Source organism: Rhinatrema bivittatum, chromosome 6 (assembly GCF_901001135.1).
Source record: "Rhinatrema bivittatum chromosome 6, aRhiBiv1.1, whole genome shotgun sequence".
Classification (NCBI taxonomy): Eukaryota; Metazoa; Chordata; class Amphibia; order Gymnophiona; family Rhinatrematidae; genus Rhinatrema; species Rhinatrema bivittatum.
Window position 1 is genome coordinate 110,293,233 of NC_042620.1, and position 15,682 is coordinate 110,308,914.

The 15,682-nt window shown below is 44.0% G+C and overlaps 1 protein-coding gene across 9 annotated transcripts in view; it reads right to left on the reverse strand.

Moving 5' to 3' along the window:
• The window catches only part of METTL8 (methyltransferase like 8), a 128,483-nt gene that overhangs the window by 99,688 nt on the left and 13,113 nt on the right, over nt 1-15,682 (reverse strand). For 3 of the 9 annotated variants that reach the window (XM_029605766.1, XM_029605767.1, XM_029605768.1), the window contains 2 exons: nt 10,490-10,554; nt 7,505-7,679 (listed from right to left, as the gene is read on the reverse strand). In XM_029605766.1, coding sequence (XP_029461626.1) covers nt 7,505-7,679; nt 10,490-10,508 — 194 coding nt within the window. In that variant the 5' untranslated portion in view covers nt 10,509-10,554. Of the gene's footprint in view, nt 1-7,504; nt 7,680-9,912; nt 10,011-10,489; nt 10,555-15,682 lie in introns of those variants that run through there. The other 6 variants (XM_029605763.1, XM_029605761.1, XM_029605762.1 and 3 more) reach the window with 5 other exon arrangements.

The window sequence follows — 15,682 nt, forward strand, 5'->3', positions numbered from 1 at the left end:
GAATTGATTCTCTGGATATTTGTAATATTTCCACTAAATATATTTTAAATTGCTCTAATAGTGCAATTAAACTTACATGTGGAAAATGTAATATTCTTAAATTTCTCGATCTTGTTTCATTTTCCAGGTTCTCAATTTTTCTGGAATTCATAAATTCTCCTTGTACCAAAGTAGCTTGTGTAGTTTGAAGTTGAGATACTCGATTTTCCAGCTCTTGTAATTTATCTGAATGAATTGCTAGCAATGGGTCGATCTGACATATGTTTTTGTGTATCCGTCATTATTTTGGACAGAGTCACTATACAGGATTCTAAGGAGAGTAGAGCCTTCCATACAGTTTCAAGAGTTACATCTTGCAACTTAACCGCAGTTAAAGTAGAGACCGCGCTTACTGCACCCTCATGGCGACGTTCTATTCGCAAACTTGGGGACGCCATCATACCTTCATACCTCTCAGTTGTAACCACTGAAGGAATTGGTTCCAGCTCTTTACCTTCACTCGGTTCCAGCGAATGCTGTAGCGTGTGCCCTATGGCTTCAATTCCTCCAGCACTGTGTGTGTTTGTAGCCAACTCCACTGGATTCCTCCCGAAGGGATCAGGTTCACTCAGCAACTTCAGTCGAGTAGCCGTTCCTGAGTCCAATGAGTGCCCAAACGGCGGAGGTGAAGGTGTTATGGGAGCCCTGGGGCTCAGAGATGTTAATAAGTCCATCGGCGTCGGTGTTTGCTCCCCACCACCCGATGCGCGGACACTTCTCGCGAGGTCAAAATCGCCATCGGAGCAAAGTTCTCAATATTTGCTTAAGAAAGAGCAGGTAATGGTGTGGTCGGGGTTTCCATCCGTATTTTGCCCTTTCCTTTCGTATGAGGCATGTCAATAGTAAGGAAAAACTGGCAAAGCTGAGAGCTCCTTGCTGCATGACCTCCCCTGGTCGCAGTCATCTTGATTCTCCTGTGGTTCTTCCTCTTTTCTTGAATCTGTCCCTCTCAATAGCTATGCTGTAAGAGACAAATGAGCTGGATTCTCCTTTTTGACTGGTTCTTGCTTCAGGAGACCTGACACTGGGCTGAACCGTGCTGGCTCATCTACCCTTAATTTCATCAGGTCTGTGTACCATGGCTATCTTGGCTAGTCCAGTGCCACTAGGACAGGGATGGCAAACTCCAATCCTCAAGAGCTACAAACAGGCCCAGGTTTTCAGAATATCTACAATGAATATTAATGAGAAAGATTTGTATGCACTGCCTCCATTGTATGCAAATCTATCTCATGCATATTCATTGTGGATATCCTGAAAACCTGGCCTGTTTGTGGCACTCAAGGACTGGAGTTCACCATCCCTACACTAGGATCACCTGCCTCTGGTGGTCCATAATTTCATTCAGGATTCTCCATATCATGGCCCAGGGGGAAAGACATAAAGCAGAGGTTCACTGGGCCATTTCTGGGCTAACACATTGATTCCCTTGGACCCCCTTGGACTGCTGAAGAAGTGGGCTGCCTTGGTATTGCTTCTTATGGCAGTCAGGTCCCTCTGGGGGCATCCCCACTGTGCTATTTGATGAAAAGACCCCTCCAACAGTTCCCATTCTCCTGGGTCCAGTTTTCGTTCTTAGGAAATCTGCTTGTGCATTGTCCATGCCTGATATGAAGGCCGCTGAGATGTCATGAAGATGCTCTTCCATCCAAGCATTACCTGGACTACTATCACTACTTGTGAGCTCCTGGTTCCTCCCTGACTGTTGATATAAGCTACTGTCGTGGCATTGTCCAAGAGGATTCTGACTGCTTTCCCCTCCAGCCTCGCTCTGAAGTGAGTTAGGGCTAGTCGGACTACTCTGGTCTCTAGTCTGTTTATGAAGAATTCTCTCTCTCTCTGTGATCAGGATTCCTGTATCACTTGTCCATCACAATATGCTTCCCTAGCCACTGTTTGCTTGTGTCCGTTGTCAGTAGGAGCCATTGTGGGGGTTCTAAACTGGAGCCTTTGATCAGGTTGTTCCTCACTTGCCACTTGGACGCTTTCCTGTACACATGTTGGCAGCATAATTCACCAATCGAATTCCTGGCTCTGCAGGGCCCCACTAACAGTGGTGAATTATGCTGACAACACGTGTACAGGAAAGCGTCCAAGTGGCAAGTGAGAAATAACCTGATCAAAGGCTCCAGTTTAGAACAATGGTCTCATATGTGCTTTTGCCCAAGCCAGTGCTTTGATAGCTGCCGCACTGACCCCAGCATTTGCTCTGGGCTCCTTGGTGGATAGTAATGTGAACACTTGCGGCTGCAACTTATTTATTATGTATTTATTTATTTAAAATCTTTTCTATACCGTCGTTAAGCTAGTTGCCGTCACAACCGTTCACAATAAGGCACATAATTTCAAACTTAAATGTGTTGAGTTATATTAACTAAACAGGTGCCATCAAATACTGTAACATAGTTTCATATTAAATATTACTTAGTGGTTGTGATAAGTCTTGTCTACTTTAAGTATATAGGCTATAAGATAAATTAACACTTAAGTCTTGTCCTCTGTTGTTGTAATCTAATAGAGGTAAAGTAAAATAAAATATACACATACACACACCATTTGAGTAAGCTGATGTGTGTGTGTGGGAGTTCTTCGGACTGCATCATACTTGACTCTTTTCTCTTCCAGCAGGGTCAGTGTTCTTTTGTTTTATTGAAGAGAAAGCCCAGATACTCGAGGGTCTGGACATAAGTGACTTTTGAGCTTGTTAACTATACATTCGAGCTTCACTAAATGTTGTATAACTCTTTCTGTTGCAAGGATTCCCTCCTGCTGGGAGTCTGCCCAGACAGGGATGAACTCTGATCCCTTCCTTATATAAAGAGGCTGCCATGACCGGCTGCCATGACCACCAGTACCTTTGTGAAGGTTCTTGATGCCATTGCCAGCCTAAAGGGTAGTGCCTGAAACGGGTAATGCTGACCCAAGACTGCAAATGCAACCTTTCCTGCATCAGTATATGCAGATATGCTTCCATCAAATCCAGAGAGAAAAATAATTTGCTTTTTCTTTTTGCAGTTTTCACCATCCCCAAGGATTTCATCCTGAAGTGTTGAATCCTTAGCAGCTGTGTTTACCTTTCTGAAGTACAACACTGGGTAGTATGACCAATCTTGTTTCAGGATCATGAAAAATATAGAATATGTCCCTCTTCCCCCTCTCTTGGCTGGCGACTGGAACAATTGCCCTGAAGTCCAACAGCCCGGTTACCATGTCCTGAACTGCCTGTCTCTTTGCCTTGCTGCATGGAGACAGGACAAACTCTTCCTTTATGGTGTCCTTTAGCTCCAGGTAACAGCCTTCTCTTATGATACCAAGGACCCACCAGTCTCTTGTCACTGGCCAACTCATGATAAAACTCCTTCAACCTGCCTCCAACCTGTGGGAGTGCCGAGTGGGCCCATGTACCATCATTGCATTCCCTTGCTAAGGGATTGACTTCTGCGCTAGCCTCTCTGGGGCCACATCTGGCTCCCCTAAAAGGCTGCCCCCAGGATCCTGGTCTGCCTTCTCTGCTAGATTGGGGCCTTGACCATCTAGACTGTCTGTTATCCCTGGGCCACTGCCTATCAGTGCCTCCTTTGTGAGTTTGTGTTTCTCTCCTCTGGCAGTCTCAATAGTCTGGACTCGCTTCTTGAGTTTTTCCAAATCCTCTCCGAAGAGTAATTTCCCCTTAAAGGGGAACTTACTCGGCTTAGCCTTTGATGCAGTCTGCTGCCCAATTTTGTTTTAGCCATAACAACTACCTGGCCATTACCCCTGTGGCAGCTTGCTTGACCTTGATTCTAATTAGATCGTACAGGGCATCTGCTATATAGACTGCCAAATACTCTGACTGAGCTGCTTCTAAGCTACTGGACTAGGAGCCTTCCCCATTACCCCATTGAGGGAGCTGCTGCAGTATACAGAGCAAGGTTCTCAATGCGTACTCACCACGCATTGCTGGACTGGTTAATTCAAACTCCTGCCTAAGCAGTCTTAATTTTTCTATTCTGCAGGTCTTTAAAGGCTGCACCCCATTCAACTGAGATGGTAGTCTCCTTTAAGACCACCACGACTGCTGCATTTACTCTAGGTAGGGACAGAGGGCTCTCTTCCCCTGCCTGGTCCATCACATATGGTCTCTCCATATTTTTTCTGCTAAGCAGCCTCAACTCTGGAGCTGTCCACTCAGCTGCTATCATATTTTGAAATGCAGAGAAGATAGAGAAGGTCTTTGCTGGATTTATAATGCCTGTGAGGGTAGGGCTGCCTTTTGGCTTCATATCTTTAGGCTGCTCCTCTGACAGGCTAAGGACCAGGGAGACCTTGAAGATAAGGGCTCCTAATTCATCTGCCCTGAACAGTCTCACAGCTGAATTGTCCTGCTCTATTCCCAAGTCTTCCCCTTCCTCCAGGGAGTCTATTACTGAGGAGCCCCCTGGCTCGTTTGAGGCCTGCTCCGGTGAGATCCTGGGATTCTCAACCTCTCTGGGGTCAAGCTTTCGCTTCTTCCCTCTGGAGCAGCATTTCTCACCCGGTGGTGTTGCCACACTTCTCGGTCTCCCACTGCTTCCCCTACCCCTGCAAAATGTGAATGCTTCCTCCATTCAAGCTTAAAATGCCGATAGTCCGGGCGGAACGCAGCAGGAGAGATGGAAGAAGCTCAGTGGGTACTAACAGCATGATCTCTTCTTCCCACCCCCCTGCGGCCCAGAAGTGGTGTGCAGCAGCCATGTGCACAGGAAGAAGAGACCATGTTGGGTACTAGTGAATGCAGCATCGGCCAGAAGGAAAAAAAAATAGCATGGCTCAAAGCAAAAACAGGAGCAATGTCAGCCCCCTTCGCCGATGGGACTCCTTTCTCGAAGCCGCAAGGGCTGGAAGAGGCTGTTGTTGCTGCTAGTTGTTCTTTGGTGGGGGGAGAGAAAGTAAGTGAGCATATGTGTTTGTGTGTGTCAGCATGTATGTAAGTGTGTGACTGAGATCCTTTGTGTGTGTGAGAGACAGTGTGTATGTATGTATGTATGTATGTATGTATGTGAGTGAGAACCTATATGTGTAAGAGAGAAAGATCATGAGTATATATGATTAAGAGCCTGTGTGTATAAGAGAAAGAGCATGTGAATAATTGTGTGATTGAGAGCCTACATAAATGAACAAGAGAGATCATGTGTATATTTGTGTATGACTGAGAGCCTAAGTAAGTGAGAGAGAAAGTGTGTATGTGTGTGAGTGTGTGTGTGTGTGTGAGTGATTGAGATCCTGGTCAAGTGAGAGAGATTGTGTGTGACAAAGAAAGGAGAAAGTTGCAAGCAACCCCCGCCCCCTTCTCCTAATTCACAGCAATCTCAGTGCACCTGGAAATCGAATGTTTCCAGGTATAGAGAGCAGAGCATTTTTTTAATCTTTATTATTTTTAATTACTGGGTCTTTATGTCTGCTGTTTCGAAATATTTTATTGGGTGTCTGGACATTTTTGATATGAGTTTTTAATTACTGGATATTCCATTCATCAGCTGTTATGAAATAATCTGTTCTTGTTAGTAATATGGTTTTACTGCTATTGATTTTATATTTCTTTGATGTATTTTATGAGCACTAGGGATGCTTCTCTTTTTCTTTTGTTTGCAATGCATGCAGAGTCTCTGGCTTATTGCGATTTCCATTTCAGTTTTGGTCTGCATGTTTCCGTTTATGCTTTATGGTCTCCTTATTCTTTGTTAGGTGAGGGTCTGCACATGTGACTGAGGTGAGGTTTTCTGCTGGCGTGTAGTTTCTGTGTAGGGCTGTATAGCAGCCTGGCTTGTTCTGTTTTCCCAATAGGAGGAGTACTGGAGTTTTAAGGCCTGGTGTAATATTTTCAGTGTTGCCTTTTCTTAGGTAAGGTGGTTATTGTTTGAGTGCTAGAAGTTGGTGCTGTTCTGGTATGGGAGGTTTACTATTTATATGATTTCTGTTCAGAAAGAGTACTTATCTTTCCCTTGTGTCATTCTTAACAATAAAAGTAATACTGGGCCATTTTTTTTTAATTATTATTATTTCTGCCGAGGATTATAGTAAGCAGTGTTTTACACGTATGAGCTTTGTCTGTCAGATGTGTCACGATGGGGAAAAAAGTTGAGAACCACTGCTCTGGAGGTTTTTCTTTGGAGCTGCGCGAATCCGTATGCTTGCCCTTAATTTCTCAATAGACTTCATGCATCATCAACACAAACTCAGTTGAAAACTCCTCCCCCCCCCACCCTCCCCCCGAAGCAGCACGAGAGAGGGCGGGAGCCTGGTCAGCGGCGATGTGTGTCCATGGCTGCAGGTAATACCGGGCTAGCTGGGGGCAAGAGAACTGCCGGGCCCTCCTCCACTTCCCCGCGCTGCACTCCCCCACGGTTACTTTCGCAGCGCCACTGCAGTAGCGGCAGAACGATCCCATGACCGTGGGAACGTGCCGCACCCCACCGATGAGGCACCTTCTCCACCTCTCCATTGCCATGGCTTACCTTGGAGGAGGAAGTTCAGGAGCGGTCTGCAGTATTAGTCTCAGAGACCTACTTATCACTGCCACTGCACCTTCTCCTTTCTTCTCTCTTTTTTTTTTTTTCTTTGTGTGGCTCAGGAAATACAAGGTGCTGGCCTGATTGCCCCGGGGAGGGAAAAGTGACCCTAGGAGGGCTGTCATCCCAGGGGAGGATCCCCCAACCCTGGCATCTCCACATGGAAATCAGCCTCAGGGAGGCCGTTGCCCCTGCTAAATAAGCTCTACCTACCATCTGCTGGAGGCAGAGAACTACTACTAACTCCTCCCCTGCTGAACCAGCCTATACAGGACAGAACCTTAGGAAAGAGGTCTGGAACTCTGCCTCCATCCACTGGGAGGGGGTCAAAACCCACAGTGAAGACCGGTCTGGCAGGATGAGGAGGAAACGTACTTAGGGGGGGGGCCAGATTTAAGATTTCGGCACCCTAGCAGAGCACTGAGGGTAGGGGTTTCTACCCTGGAAATCAGAGAACAGCAGGGGGGATACAATTTTTATGGGCACCCTCAGAATCTAGCACCCAAGGCACATGCCTGTGTTGCCTATACCTAAATCTGGCACTGTAAAGGGGCCCTAAGTGCATAGTTTTACCCACATATTGGGCGAGCAATTTTGTAAAAGTCCTGTTTACCCATGGAAATGGCTTTGATAATTATTCTTGTACTGACTAAATTTTCTGTGTGCTAACACTCTGTAATATTAGTTATAAATTCGCATCTACATCTTATGAAAGGTTGAAGCACCTAGTTACAGTAAGGTGTGGCAAGTCTGAATGCAGAAAACCTGTTTTAATTACTGCACATCCCATTTTCTTCAGTGAACTTTATTCACTAATAACTTGGGTTTTCTGCGTTAAAAACCTTACTGCACCTTAGTGAATCAGCTTCATAATTATTAAAATAAAGCCTGGTACAATGCAATCAGTACCATAACAATATTATGAGATGTAATCTCACCACATGTTATGTTCGTACACCCTTTTAGGGTCAGTTAGAATCCGTGAGCCAAGTGGAGCCATTGGTCGGTTACTACTTTGGAATCTAAAAGGTACACATCCGTATTTCAGGCATGAAGAGCCCAGCTTCTGGATGAAATTAAAATGTACTTTCATCTTCACTTTAGATAGGACACCTGAAAAAAAAAGAGATTTGAGCTCATAATTAAGCTGAAATAAGTAGCTCCTAGAGAACAAATGTCTATTTTATTTCCTATCTTACCACTGTGTAGAGCTGACTCTCTGCATTAGTTACTGCACTGTATGTTACAATCTGAAACTGGTACATAAAAAATAAACAGCTGCATAAAAATATACAATACAGGCATATAAAATATGGTAATCTCTAGTAGACTTCAATGAAAACCCTTCTAATTTGATTTTTAGAAAATACTGCAAAGCTTGTTTTTGTTTTTTTTTTTAAATATGGCTTGTAATGACCTGTGAGGGTTGCCTTTCCTCTGATATATTTTAGATTCACAAATTATAGTAAGGCGTGAGGTATATTTTAGTTGCAGCTGCATTATTTGATTGTTATGTATATTATTGTATGTTTATGATTTATTACTTTTGCACTTGGTTGCAATGTACTTTATATTGTATTTTAATGTTAAATTATTGTAAATTCACCGAGCCTGTATGGATTGGTGGAGAATAAATTCAATCAATCAATCTAGGGAATTTTCTAAAATATATAATATGCTAAAGATATTCTTCTCAAACTATTTAAAGATATATGCTTGCCATTTTCACATGCCTACAATCCTATTTGAGAACATCTATTCTCACTTGTATTTCCATTATCCTGACCTGTCTTCTCAGTCATGGCCTTATCACAATACCTCTTGGGGTACATACTGAAAAGCCATTTAGACAGATAACAGGAAAAGTTATTCATCTAAATGGCTTAACTGTATTTTTAAAATGCTTACCCAGTTAAATTTTAGCCAGATAATTCGTTATCCAGCTAGAATTTAGCTGTATTTTTAAAATGCTTACCCAGTTAAATTTTAGCCAGATAATTCGTTATCCAGCTAGAATTTAGCTGTATTTTTAAAATGCTTACCCAGTTAAATTTTAGCCAGATAATTCGTTATCCAGCTAGAATTTAGCTGTATTTTTAAAATGCTTACCCAGTTAAATTTTAGCCAGATAATTCGTTATCCAGCTAGAATTTAGCTGGGTATGTCGACGGTGTTCCTGGGGCGGGAGGTAGGCATTTCAGGGAAGAGCTTAGTTAGCCGGTTAAGTTAACCAGCTATTTCCAATATTTGAAGTTAGCCGGTTAACTTAACTGGATAAATCAAGATGTGCCATAGGCAGGACTAAAGTTAGCCAGATACCACATAGCCAGCTAACTGTAACTTATCCAGCTGACCCTGGACTTTAAATTCCAACATTTGGTGGAGATGTCTTTGAAGCTAGCCCATTATCTTTAAGAACCAATTTTTTTTGTTTTACTTTTGTTAGGCAGTGCCATATGAGAGCTTGACAATGTCAGCACATGAGTTGCTTTGCTAGTCTTTATTTAAAAAAAAAATTGTTTTGGGTGATGTATGCAGCTTTTACCGAATGTTGTAATCTAATACTCTGAAGCTTGCCAGTACAGCAACATCTGTTATAATTTGGAATATATTTTGTGAATTGTGTCTATATGCATTTGAGACGAGCACCTTGGTATGGATTTGTGCGTCTGGTCTACACACTTTTGTTGCCAGTTAAGAAACAATTGTGTCAATTTTCAAATAGCAACATTGTTCTCTTTCATTCTGCAAACAGCAACATTGTATTTCCCCAGATTCACAGTCTTTACCAACAAATTGTACTTAATGGATAGAGCTGGTACTATTATTGATCTACATATTTAAGAGTTTTTCAGTGAATGTCAAAAACCTTCTTGTCAAGTTACAGTTTGCTCATGATCCACTTTTTCTTGTCTGTATAAGCTTTGTCTGATGCATGTATGTATATTAAATTATGTTGGTATGTATTATTTGGAGCCTGTTTTTAATTAAGCTAGTAACTAATAGATGTATAAAAAAAATTATTGAAAAAACCTTTATCATTAGTGCTCTTCTCCCATCAGTTGGGGTTTGTTTTGATATATATATATGCATATAGACACAAACCCCAACTGATGGGAGAAGAGCACTAATGATAGATGTATAAAAAAATTATTGAAAAATCCTTTATTAGTTACTAGCTTAATTAAAAACAGGCTCCAAATAGTACATACCAACATTATATATATATATAATTTATTTTGAATTCTTCTATACCGACATTCCTGTAAAATATACAGATCATACCGGTTTACAGTGAAACAGAACAGCCGCCGGAGGGCGTTACATTGAACCTTAATATACACACACAGTATGTGTTGTGTGAGCAGCATGTTGTGAAATCTCCCATCTTGTTCCCTTGTCTTCCTTGCAGTCATCTTGCGAACTGGGGCCGTTGCCTGCCAACTACAAATTAGCATATAATAAAACCTTGTTGCTCTTTTTCATCTGAAAGCAGCGCATTTTATAGCTATTTGGATTACTATTTTAAGAATGTGACATCTTGTAACAACCTTGCAAAAGTGATAATTTGAAGAATTCCATTGCTATAGTTCTCTCTGAATGAAAAAATATATAAACCTTTATTCTTTGTGTGCATTGTAGAAATATCAATCACATTTGATTTTAAGGAAAGTATTAAAATAAATGATGGCAAGTCCTATGAGTGCCTATTTCTTTATTAGTGTTCACAAAATCTCTATTGTTAGGTTGAAGGTGTTATGAAGTATTGGAAATGGTATATGTTTATAAAATGCTTTGTACATAGAGCACCACAGACATCTCAGTGTTGCATCAGTCTTTTCTCTGGGACGTGCAGAGCATGCAAAGGAAAATGGACTAAAAGAGGATCAGAAAAGAGGGGGCAAATGAAGTAATTCACTTACTTTCTTCTGCAGTTTGCATAAATTACCCTTGTTATGGATAGTAACTTCTCCTCGGAGATTACAATCTAGTCAAGACAGAGACAGGACAGACAACCAAAAAAAGCCAGTGGGTAAATATTCAGCCACTAAGCGGCAAGTTCAGTTAGCTGGACACACACACGCACGCACATGCACACGCGCACGCACACACACACACACACACGGTGGAAGCCCTAGGCAAATTAGGTAACCGCCTAGGGCGCCAGGGTCAGCAGCCATGACAACCAATGAGCAACTTGCCGTCCCCACTTGACCCAACTCGGGGGGGGGGGGGGGGGGAGAACCAAGTTACCGCATGGCTAGTGGTCAGTGCCTGCACTGCAAGGGAGAAGCATTGACCGGTGCCTGGGGAGGAGGGAGGGGATGCTCGCACTCATCTCTCAGTTATCATTTAGCCGGCAGTAGTAGCAGCTCAACAACTGCGGCTCCTCCCTCTGTACTCACACCGGATCTCGCAGCTTCCGCTCATCGCTTCTCTCTCCTCTGCCAGAGTGCGATTCCCGGAGCACTTCCCGCCTTACCGACACAAACCAAGGAAAGCCTGTGCTTCCTTGGAAATAATTGCCCTGCCCACCACCAATAGTCCACCATTTCCATTAGCCATGCTAATAAACGCATTGGAGAAATTACTTACCTGATAATTTCGTTTTCCTTAGTATAGACAGATGGACTCAGGACCAATGGGTATAGTGTGCTCCTGATAGCAGATTGAAAATGGAGTCAGATTTCAAAGCTGACGTCAGCTACATATACCCGTGCAGCATGCTTAGCTCTTCAGTATTCTCTTTGAAAAGCATTGTGGATATATGTTGCTTAATACTTGATTAACCTTGAACTGGTTCAACTGATTATATATATATATATAAAATTTTGAAACTGGAGGCCACCAGTGCACTCAAATGATAAACCCCGACACCTGGCAGCTGCAGATATCTTGAACTAGAGGTAGGCTGTAGCTTACCCATACTTGCTCAGTCTCAAGATTTGATATTCGAGGTTCTTGATTTCTGGAGCAGCCGTGAGCAGGATTGCTGAGTCCATCTGTCTACACTAAGGAAAATGAAATTATCAGGAAAGTAATTTTTCCATTTCCTAGCATGTAGCCAGATGGACTCAGGACCAATGGGATGTACAAAAGCTACTCCCCTACAGGGTGGGAGGCTGCCCATGGCCCACGTAGTGCTACCCTTGCGAAAGCTGTGTCCTCCTTGGCCTGAACATCCAGGCGGTAGAACCTGGAGAAGGTGTGTAGGGAGGACCATGTCGCCACCCGACAGATCTTGGCTGGCGAAAACGGTTTGGTTTCAGCCCAGGAGACTGCCTGGGCCCTTGTAGAATGCGCCTTGACCTGTAGAGGTAATTGTTTTCCTGCCTCTAGTAGGCTGCATTAATTACTTCGTTGATCCAGCAGGCTATGGTCGCCTGCGATGCCGCTTCCCCTTGTTCCTTCCCGCTGAGAAGAATGAACAGGTGATCAGTTTTGCACACAGGTCCCGATCTTTTCAGATATCTAACTAGGAGTCTGCCGACATTTAGATGGCGAAGGAGGCGGAGTCTTCAGAGTCCTTATGCTCATCTGAAGATAGTCTCGAGATGGTTTGGTTCACGTGAAACCACTTTCGGTAAGACGGAGAAGACTGTGCGCTGTTGTATGGTTCTAGGCGTGAACCTAAGGATGGTTCCTGACAGGATAATGCTTGAAGTTCGGAGATGCAATGAGCTGAACCTCTACGGATGCAGTCTTCAATATTAAGAGGCGTGGTGGCAGACCACAAGTGGGTCTGCAAGAAGTCCCATCTAGGTAGATATTCCATAGAGGTACCGGCCACTTTGGGGGTGGTCGGGGTTGTTTAACCCTTTTCTGGGAGGGAACACATCTGGATGGGTTGCCAGTCTGATACCGTTCACTTCGGCAGTGAAGCCGGTCAGTGTGACCAGTTGGACCTTGAGGGAGTTGAATGACAACCCCTTCTTCATACCGTCTTGCAGGAACTCCAGGATCATGGGATTTTGATTGGCTATGGGAGAATCCCGCAGTTCTTACACCAGGCTTCAGATACTCTCCAGGTCCGTATGTAAGACAGGGATGTGGAGACCTTGCGCGCAGGGCCGGTGCAAGGGGATTTGGCGCCCTAGGCAAGCCTTCTCCCTTGCGCCCCCCCCCCCCCCCCCGTTGCGCCGCCCCCCCCCCCCCCCCTCCCCGGTCTTGGCCCTGATTCCTACCTCATTCTCGATCACGCCCGCTGACTGTGCAGTTTTCTGGGTCGCGAGCAGGTTGGGCACTGCTTGCGGCCCGCCAAATCTCCACTCCTCTTTGCCATCGCTTGCGGCCCCATATGACTCGCACCCAGTGGTGCACCAAGGGTCTCCGGTGCCCAGGGGCCAATGTATTTGTGTGCCTCTCCAGCACCCCCCCCCCTTAATCCTTCTTGTACTAATGTTTAAGGTCACAGAAAATCAATGGCATCTCTAAACAGAAGAATTTGGGGGGGAAGCCAAAATGACATTTCTTCATCACACCCACCTCTATAGGTGGGTGTGATGAAGAAATGCTTTAAAATTGGTTATAAAAAAAAGTGTTAATAAAGTCCAAAGGGTCTTCTGCATAATTTTAAAAAGCTGGCCAGTTTCACACTATAAAATTATTTGATAGCCTCATTCAACTAATTCTATATGGCTATGAGAGTGAAGTCTGGAATATATAGGAAGGGACAGAATGTCAATATAAATCCTGCACCTCCAGTTCTGTAACTCTGTGCATCCACTGAAATTCCCCCAAACAATGGAGCTTGAATGTTTCTCTTACAGCTCATCATACTAAAAGATATTTTCAAATTCTGGTGTCACCTCACAGTAACAGCAGCACAAACACCTTCCACTGCCAGGCACATTGTGAACTAACACAAAACCCCGCAAAAAAGACACTCAAAATCTATACTGCAATCCCATCATAACATAACAGTAATAACACCAAGGACTCAAACAACAATAACCCTACCTGTGAATAAGCAAGGATAAATATTACACTGGGTCCTAGAATACCAATACACCACCTACTGAGGAAACAAAACAAACCCGATTGCTATAGATCCCTATACAGACACTACATGCTAGCAGAATCTCTCATCATGTTCACACACACAGAGCAGAAACAGACCCTCACCAAATACAGAATACAAAATAAAAGAGCACAAATTAGAAAAAACTGAAATGGAAACCCCAAGAAGCCAGACTCTGTGTATTAATAATGGAAAAAACAGAACCACCATTCCTCATAAAACAATAAAATCAAGAAACATAAGCATCAGTTATAATAGTAAAACCATACTAATAAAAGAATATTTTAAAACTACTGATAAATAGAATTTCTATTAATTAAAATCATATACATTTTTTACAATTTCCCAAACACCAATAAAATATTTCAAAACAGCACATATATCAAATAACACCCAATAATTAAAACTAATAAGGATTTTAAAAAGCCCCTGCTGTCCATGCATGGAAGCTCTTGATTTCCAGTCACCCTGATATTGTCGAGGATTAGGAGGTTATCCTCTCTCTCTTTCACACATACTCACATGTCCATTCTCTCTCACACATACACTGTCACATACATACACATTCATGCTCTTATACCCACCATAACCTCTCGCTCTCACAGACACTGACACACTCTCAGGTGTAAGACACTCTCTCCCCAACACATACTCCCCCCCCCCCCACACACTCTTACACCCCTGGATTTTCTCATACACACTCATGCTCTCACTCTCACTGGCTTCCTCACATACACACAAACACACCCACCCAGGCAAGCTCCCATTCATTTTCAAACCACTCCCTCCCCATCCCCCAGGCATGCACACATTCATTCTCACACCCACAGACCCCCAGGTAGGCACCAATTCATTCTCATACACAGACACACCCTCAGGCAGGCACCCATGCATTCACACACATACACCCCCAGGCAGTCTCCCATTCATACACATGCACACATTAAAGGCAGACCCCCTCTCTTTCTTTTGCCAGCAACCTCAGAGCCTCTCTCATTCCTCTGCTGCCACTGTCACTGCTGCTGCGTGGCTATTGGGGAGGCACTGATTGGTGATTGCTGCTACTGGCACTGAAGCCCATTCTGCTGCTCTCCTCTCTGCGGGCGGCCCTGGTCTTCTTGGGCCGCCCGCAATGTGGGATTCGCGGCGGCCCGTAAGCACTGCTCCTCTTCTACACACCTCCTACATTGTGCATAGAGAAAGTGCTACTCTTGTACATTCCCAAAGATTACATGTGCCAATCAGTAAAACGTAATTTTTTTTTTTTTTTTTTACTTTGCTGTCTGATCTTAGTTTTCTAATCGGTTGGTCACAGGATTTTTTTTCCACCTTTCCTTATTTTTTGTTGCCAATTCCTTTTATATTGTCTTTTTTTCTATTTATTTTCTCTCCATCTGTCTTCTTCCCTCAAAATCACAGTCAGGTTCTCATTCTCACATGCTTTCTCTCTCTCTCTCTCTCACACACACACACACAGGCTCTCACTCTCACATGCTCTCTCTCATACAATCATTCATACACACAGTCTCTCACTGGCACATGCTGACTGACTCACACACACACAGACTCTCTCTCACTCCCACATGCTATCTTGCTTAAGCACAGGCTCTCACTGTCACATGCTCTCTCTCATACAATCATTCATACACACAGCCTCTCACTGGCACATGCTGACTGACTCACACACAGAGGCTCTCTCTCTCACTCCCACAAGCTGTCTTGCTCAAGCATAGGCTCTCACTGTCACATGCTGTCTCTCTCTCACACACTCACACACACACACACACACACACACACACACACACAAAGGCTCTCACATGCCGTCTCTGCAAACATTCAGGTCCTCACTCCCACACACAGTCTCTCAACTCACTCTCACACACAAACTCAACTCATCTCATACACGCGCACACACACACACCCTCAGCCTCTCTCTCCCCTCTGGGCCTCCTCTTCGCGGGTCGCCGCAGGATGGGCTCTGCAGCGGCCCTGGTCTTCTTGGGCCGCCCGCAATGTGGGATTCGCGGCGGCCCGTAAGCACTGCTCCTCTTCTACACGTGGCTGATGCTCCTCATCCTTCTGACACGCGGCTGAT